Source organism: Lolium perenne, chromosome 5 (genome assembly GCF_019359855.2).
Source record: "Lolium perenne isolate Kyuss_39 chromosome 5, Kyuss_2.0, whole genome shotgun sequence".
Lineage (NCBI taxonomy): Eukaryota > Viridiplantae > Streptophyta > Magnoliopsida > Poales > Poaceae > Lolium > Lolium perenne.
This window is the reverse complement of record NC_067248.2, coordinates 177,611,975-177,619,942: the sequence shown is the minus strand read 5'-3', so window position 1 is coordinate 177,619,942 and position 7,968 is coordinate 177,611,975. Positions and strand designations below refer to the sequence as shown.

The following is a 7,968-nucleotide window of genomic DNA, read 5'->3' as shown; positions in this document are numbered from 1 at the left end:
TCCGCCACCATGTTTCTTCCATGACATCCACCGCCTCCCCCATCGCAAGTTTCCTTGTTTCGATGCAACGGTGGGAGAGGAAAAAATGTAAATGAGATGAGCATGCAAACGAAAGATATAGGAGAGAACTACGCTAAAATTGCATTGCATGTTAAGTACCACGTATTTATCATTGCCCACTCCCTCTATTTTTATGATCATAGCATATATTTTGTAGGGCGTAGATTAAGGAGAGAATTACGCCAAAGTTAATTTCCAATCTTCCCCTAAAAATGGACGAGGTTTGCATGCGCCCAAAGTGTGCTCCTATCAGTGAGCCGCGGTCGCATGGGCGGCAAGTTCTTTTTATTTTGGAAAAATAAAACTGGAAATGCAACTACCATATGCCTCTATCGTATTTGCATGTATAGTGTCTCTCCGATGGCAATAAGCTAGTGCTCATCGCGAAGCCGGCGACTGCAGTAGCATGGAACATCCCAACGTCTCATGTTGCACCTGCATGACATCCTCAACGGCGGCAAGCTAGCGATCAACGGGGAAGTCAACAACGGTAACGGGGCCAGCGACCAAACGTTTGTACTACACCTACAGTCTTGTCGGACCACCTCGACGGGGATGTCAACAGCGGCAACGGGTCTAGGAGATAGTCATCTTGTACACCAGCATGACATCGTGGATGGCGCCATGCATGCTAGAACCGCGTTGGATGGGGAACTCGATGATGGTAGTGAGGCCAGCAGCCCGACAACCTTGTCGACGGTGGCATGCCAACATATGTTAGCGCTCGACGAGGAAAGACGCATAAAGCGGCACCGCCAGTGGTGGAGGCAGTCTGATCAGAGGTTGTTGCCATTGGCCGGTAGGGCAGAGCTCAGCCTCTGATTTAGCCTCGCCGGTGACCCGTCGATGGAGGCTAGGAGTCGGTAGGATCGGTAGGAGATCGTCGATTAATTTTTTCCTGGTACCGCCCCCACTATAAATTGTACTCCCACGAATACGAGATTAAAACCATATACAACTGTATTTGCGATCCTTTTTCGGCCGGAAAGGTACAAGCTGAAACCAAAACCGTGGAAGGTTTTGATTGATGCCATGTACCCCGGGCTTATGGATGGACGCATACCCGGGACGAAGGTGAACCACGTCCCTAAAAAATCTATTGATTTCCGGCGGTTTTCTTTTACCTTGCTGCATGCCAGGCTTCTACAAAATCTAAGACACGATCTAAAGGTCCTTCTTCATTTAGGAAGCATATACATCTAATTTGATTGGAAAAGGAAGGCAGCAAAATACGTTACTGTCAAATTGTGAAAGACAAACCCCTCCTTTTTTGTGGGATAATAAAAGAAATAAGCAGATCACATGCCTTTTTTTGAGAGATGTGCGTAACAAGGAAGGATGGATCTGCTCCAATTTTGTTTCTCCTCAAATTGTTGTGGGACTGAAAATATATCTTTCATAATTAATTGATTGTGTGATTTGCGGGCGGAAGATGGACAACGTGTCACCACTTTTGGCTATAAAACATGCGGAAGATCTGATCCATTGATGAAAAATTACGTGATTGTGATTTCTCCAATGTTTGATGTCAAAGTGCACATCATCCCCAACTCCAATATAATAGTAAAGATGTACATGTAGAATTTTTTTTCAAAATTTTTCCACACTTTGAAATATATTTTGTTGGTAGAGGGACCATGTGCACCCGGGAGCCGAATTGAATTTCCGAATTATCCCATAAAAACCAGAAGCTATTAAAGATTAGGATTATTGACGGGAATAGAGACGGTAACCAAAGATTGTACCGACGAAAATAAAGGGAGGGCCAAAACCAACCAGCATACCGCACCAAGCGCAAGTCTACAGGAAAAAAAAGGTACCTGGCTGATATTTACGGGCGAGTCGTATTACCACTAGCAACGAGCGATAAATAGTGCCTGGGCTTTTTAGTTATTGGTCTTTCTTTATTGACCACGATCCGCGTGGGCGTGGCATGGTACAGGTATATGCATCCTAACCCGGCCGTATCCGTGGTGTATTCAGCAAAGACCAGGGTAAGCCTGAGTTATATAAAGCGGCCGAACCCTAGTCTATCGCTAGCGCTTGGCTGCGCACCCACCGCCATCAAAAATCGGACGAACAAGTTCTTTCCTCCGAGAAAACAGAGACGAGCATCGACGGCATAGGTAAAACCCTCTTCCTCTTGGAGGAGCAGGAGAAGATGGAAGGGGAATCATCTAGTTCTGGGGAGCAGCAGGTGCCGAGGATCCAAGACTCAACATTAAAATCGGGTCGAACTGTCGAGGATCCGTTTCTCGACTTCTTCCTGGATTTGCCCTTCGCCTCCGCCGATCTCGATGAGTACATCAAAGAGGATATCATTAACAGGGGCAAATCGGCCGAGCAGATAGCCAATGAGGGAGGAGATGGCCTACGAGAAGAAGAAATTCACTTCGTACCGTAGGTGCTGGGAAGATCACTGGGAACCAGTTTACGGATCCTTCCTAGACATGAGTGAGTAGATAGCTCGTGTCTCTCAATCATGCGTGGGTGCATTGCTTTTGATCCATTCATGCATATGTTACTACATTGGTCTACGGTACATGAACTAATTCCTTTTGGTGCTTGGTGTTTGCAGCGGTTATCAGTCCTATGCACTTTACACACTCAACACCTGGACGTGGCCTACATGATGCCGCCTGCTTTGCGCCCACCTTGCAGATCTTCACACTCAGACTCGCGGGAATAAAAGGTGGCCTCGAATGGCCACTGTCTGTGTACGGCGTGGTTGCTGCACGCGACGATGTTGATCACAATCGTAACCTTCTCTTCTCTTGCAATAGAAGCGAGTCTCAAAAACTCGATCAAGATGTACGCATGCTACTCCCTCAACTTTTTAGATCTCACTGCATAACGACTACTGCATGGTTCTTCTCATATACACTAAAAATGTTACTGTCAGCTCAAATATTGCTAGCTAGTATATTTCTAATCCCTCTGTTTATAACTATATAATGGGTTTTATCCGCGTTCTGAATTTAGTCAAATTCAAACTTTGACCAATAATAGAAGAATAAATATAAAAATTTATAATACCAAATGCTTATAATGTAGATAAAGTGTGGTAGCATTTAAAAAAAGGTGGAGTATACATTAATCATTTCCTACACTTCTTAGTGTGCAAGTGTTGTACTCCCTTCGGTACAAATTAGTGGACTCAACTTTATCTAGATATGTATGCATCTAGTCTAAACACTTAACTAGATACATACCAATCTAGATAATGTTAAGTCCATTAATATAGACTTGAGGGAGTAACATTTCTTTTGATCGGATATTCTGTTTGTTTGTTTGAAAGTAGAGTATGCTTTATAATTCCAGGGTTTCTGGTACTAACAGGATGATGGGTGACACTTGCAGGATCCTTTTTTCCGCTTGGTTGGCCCATCTCGTGCCATTTTGTTCACGGATCATGTTAAATTTGAAGTCCAACTACGAGTAAAAGGTACGACAGTGTCTCAAGATAGAGCATTGATCAGTGCTTTCTACCACTACACCGGAGGGTATTATCCAGGTGTGAAAACCATTTGCTTTGAGAACTGCTTCTGCACAACAGAGTTATGCATGGAGCGAATTGAACAAACTGTCCAGGCCACTGTCTTGAGTGCCCGTGTCAAAAATGGGCCATGGCCTTTCAAATATGGCGGTGAAGTGGCTTGCTTCTCACCGTCGTATAATACTGCTCCATCGTCTATGAATGTTGTGCTGCTTGCTTCTCGTGGTAGACCAATGCCCAAGGGTTCAGATGGTTACCTCCATCTATCAAGAAATGTTGTGTCTGTCGAAGTGAAAGGAAGCCTAACATTTTTCATACGTGCCTACTCTCAGTCTGGTGAGATTGCAGCACAAGGTCAGGTTCGCTTCATGCCCAAAGATTGCAATATAAGTAGTATGGCATGTTCCTTTGGCGATCCTAAGGTGGAGGTGGAGATATTTGTTGCTTGGTCCGCTCTTGTTTCCGATAAGAGTCAGATTGCGGCAGAAGGGGGGGTGTTTGAAATTTTTAAAGAACAAGGATGGATGTTTGAAGATTCTAAAAATGTAATGTGAGCTCACCGTGTTGGGATCTTGAATGTTGAAGATGATGGCGTGACAAACCTTGAACGATTTAGCGATATTGTATATTCTCGCAACTATCTGTGCATGTAGTATGACTTGTATGTTAAGCATCTTTCTGGGATTGTGTATGGTTGATTATCCGTTTTGCTGTTCTTACGAGGCTTTAATTTTATTTGAGGTTTTTTTCTTGTTTTTTTACAATTAAAATGAGTTGGGCGTGGTATGATCCTATGGGAGGTGTTGGAAGTTTTTAAAGAACAAGGATGGATGTTTGAAGGTTCTAAAAATGTAATGTGAGCTCACTGTGATGGGGTCTTGAATGTTGAAGATGATGGCGTGACAAACCTTTAACGATTTTGCTATCCTTAAAGAGCACTGAGCTCCCAGGGTTGGGGGCGTCCCTCGTAGCTCTGCACGTCCCTTTCGTTGCTTGTGACGTGTCGCTTGTTGGGTCCTACCGGGGCGTTGCTTGTCGCGCTGGAGCGGTGCAAGCGCCGGGCTACGCGAGGTCGGTTCGCGCTGACTTGAGTTTTGACCGCGAGGCCAGTCTCCACCCTCTGTTGTGGTATGGCCGATGTCTCTCTTTGCCCAGCGGTGCTCCTCTCCCTCCTCGGTGTCCAACCGGTGCTGCCGCGCCTTCTTCGCGGCCGTGGCCACTGCTCCCGTGTCTGTGCGGCTAGGAGATCCTTGCTACCTGATCTGGTTTGCTCTCCCATTCATTTCTCCTGCATTTTTCTTCTATGTTGTTGTTGGAGGGTTGTTCCGCCTATGCCGGACACCGTGGGTGGTTGCCCTGTGGGCGTTTGGTTTCGTTCCGTGGCCCGTCGCTTCCTTGCGTCGCTACAAATTGATTCGTCTTCTATTGTTTTGATTTCGGATGGTTTGGGGGCGACTTCGATTTCCGCTTTGATTCGATTCGCGTGGGCAGCGGTTTTCCATGCGCGTGGGCGCATATGCTTGAGTGGGTTTCTGGTCGGTTTCTCGATTTTTTTTTCGAGTACGCGCAAGAGATCTGCGTGTTTTGTATTAAGCTTGAGGGGGAAAAGGACAACGTCCAGTACAAAGAGAGAACTTGCGCCAGGCGTCCACAGACGGAGCCGGCCACACCACCCATCGAAGCAGAGGCTAGTCCTCCCCCTGGTGTCTACCTAAACCACGACTAGAAAGCCACAGATGCCACTCCTCTCTAATCCGGCGACCAAGCTCGTGAAGGCTGGTTTCGGTGCTGTCGAAAACGCGAGCGTTGCGCTCGAGCCATATGCTCCGGATAACGAGGGAGATGAGGGAGTTCGCCATCTTACGTTGGCCCACGGGCCGCTGCTGGACTAGGGGGTTTCTGCGATTTCACGGTGGACTAGGATTTCTGGCTGGTTTCTGCTATGAGGAGTGTTTGACGTTGTTGTTTTGGGGGCGATTGGGGACGGGTTCAAGCGAGGTTGAGGTTTGTCGGTCGTTTTTAGGGCTTGCTTGTTGTCCAACGTCTCACCAGTCACCACCGTAGTTTGGTGCTTCGTGACCGCGTCAGTCGGTGCTCCGATCGAAATCTTGATCGCCGCTGGTGAGAAATCCCCTTTCCTTCGCGCCCATGAAATGCAAGATCTTCATATGGCTGGCTTTGAAGTATCGGCTGTGGACCTCAGACAGGAGAGCGAGACACGGTCTGCAGGAGCACCCGGAGGCCTGCTACACGTGCCTGCAACATGAGGACAGTGTGGATCATCTGCTTGTCCTTTGCCCTTATGCAAGACAGGTTTGGTGTAGGGTTCTCCACAGCGCGGGGTTACGGATCGCTGTTACACCGGGAATCTGGAAAGATGGTGGACTGAGGCTCTCGTAAGAGATTGAGGAGAGTGGACATGAACCGTTTTGACTCTATGGTGATCAGCACGACATGGACGCTCTGGAAGCAGCGGAACGCGAGGGCTTTTGGCAACGACAGGGAGCAGAAGACGGTGGACCAAATGGTGGATCAAATCAGGGATGAGTTCCACCTTTGGGAAAGGGCCAGGAGAGGAGGGAGGCTAGATATAGCGAGAGAGTAGGCCTAGGCGGAGGGAGGTGGTGTGTGTGTCTTCAGTACCTTGGTGATGTTCTTGTAAATTGCTACACTCGTTTTCTTCTATAAAAATAAGGCACATTTTGTGTGTGCTCTCGAAAAAAAAGACATTTCCTCTATTAAATATGTCTCCACACAGTTCTATACAGGACGAGTTTGTTTGCCCAGTCGATCATTGCCGTTGCCCATGTACTCGACGGGACAAATCTGTACCTGAATATCAACCTGTTTTCAACTTCCCTTAGAGCAACTCTAACAGAGCCCGTAAATCCCGTCGGAACCGAATTTTTTCGGCGGATTTACGGGTTCGGGCCAAAACTGGCGCAGATCAGCACCCGAAAAAGTGGGCCAGCCCGAATTGGAAGTTCGGGGACCCGAATAACTCCCCGGACGGCCCCTATTAAAAGGGATCGCGGAGGGGAGTTCGGTTCGCAAACCCTACTCCCCTCCGCCGTCTCCTCTCCCTCCGCTGCCGCCAGACCCCCGCTCCGACGAGCAATCGACGCCGGAACAGCCACCAATCACCCACCCAACGCCGCGCGATGGCCTCCCGTGGAGGAGCCGCAGGTTTGGGTGGCGGCGATTCGCCGCCGCGTACGCCCTTCTTCCGCAGCGAGGCGGAGCGGCGGAAGTGGAATCGCAGCGAGGGCGCGCGCAAGCGTAGCGCTCGCCGGTGGACCAACTGGGGGCTCACGCTCCCAGGGAAGCTCGCCCGCTACGGCAACCAGGCGGAGAGCTCCTCTTCCGGGCAGTCCAGCCGCGCTCCGCGGCTGCCCATGGCGCCGAGCGTCGAGGAGGACGAACTCGTCCCCGCGCGCTCTCCAACCTTGTCGGCTGGGGACTACGTCCACGGTAGCGACGAGGAGGACGCGGTGATGGCGCAGACGATCGCCTCATCGAGGCGGAGGCGAGGGCCCGCTTCCGCCGTGAAGAAGCCGACGCCGTCCGCCAGGTACGGGAGTACGAGGCGGCCCGCCGGGAGGCCCGCGTCCGCAAGGTCAAGCTTGAAATAGTCGAGCTTGACAGGGACGAGGCGTGAAGACTTCACGCCGCCGACGATCTCCGCCAGCATCGGCACCGCCGCGCGCGCCATAGCTAGTAGGCCGCATTTTGCTCATTTTAGCTAGGTTAGGTTGCCGGTTGATACGTCTCCGACGTATCGATAATTTCTTATGTTCCATACCACATTATTGATGATATCTACATGTTTTATGCATACTTTGTGTCATATTTATGCGTTTTCCGGAACTAACCTATTGACGAGATGCCGAAGGGCCAGTTCCTGTTTTCTGCTATTTTTGGTTTCAGAAATCCTAGTAAGGAAATATTCTCGAAATCGGACGAAATCAACGCCCAGCATCTTAGGATCACGCGAAGCTTCCAGAACACCCGAGAGAGGCCAGAGGGGGGCCACAGGCCCACCAGACACCACCCTGGCGCGGCCAAGGGGGGCCCGCGCCCCCCTGTTGTGTCGTCGCCTCGTTGACCTTCCGACGCCGCCTCTTCGCCTATTTAAGCCTCCTCGACCTAAAACTTCGATACGAAAAAGCCACGGCACAAGAAACCTTCCAGAGCCGCCGCCATCGTGAAGCCAAGATCTGGGGGACAGGAGTCTCTGTTCCGGCACGCCGCCGGGACGGGGAAGTGCCCCCGGAAGGCATCTCCATCGACACCGCTACCATCTCCACCACCATCTTCATCACCGCTGCTGTCTTCCATGAGGAGGGAGTAGTTCTCCATCGAGGCTAAGGGCTGTACCGGTAGCTATGTGGTTAATCTCTCTCCTATGTACT

General features: G+C 49.7%; 1 protein-coding gene across 1 annotated transcript; it reads left to right on the top strand.

The window, feature by feature from the left end:
* The first annotated feature begins 2,124 nt into the window (after positions 1-2,124).
* Positions 2,125-4,222, top strand: LOC127298031 (uncharacterized). Its single transcript, XM_051328029.2, has 3 exons — positions 2,125-2,514; positions 2,639-2,871; positions 3,421-4,222. Exons 1-3 carry the CDS (start codon positions 2,415-2,417, stop codon positions 4,108-4,110), a joined length of 1,023 nt encoding a protein of 340 aa, XP_051183989.1. The 5' UTR covers positions 2,125-2,414; the 3' UTR covers positions 4,111-4,222.
* Positions 4,223-7,968: the final 3,746 nt, after the last annotated feature.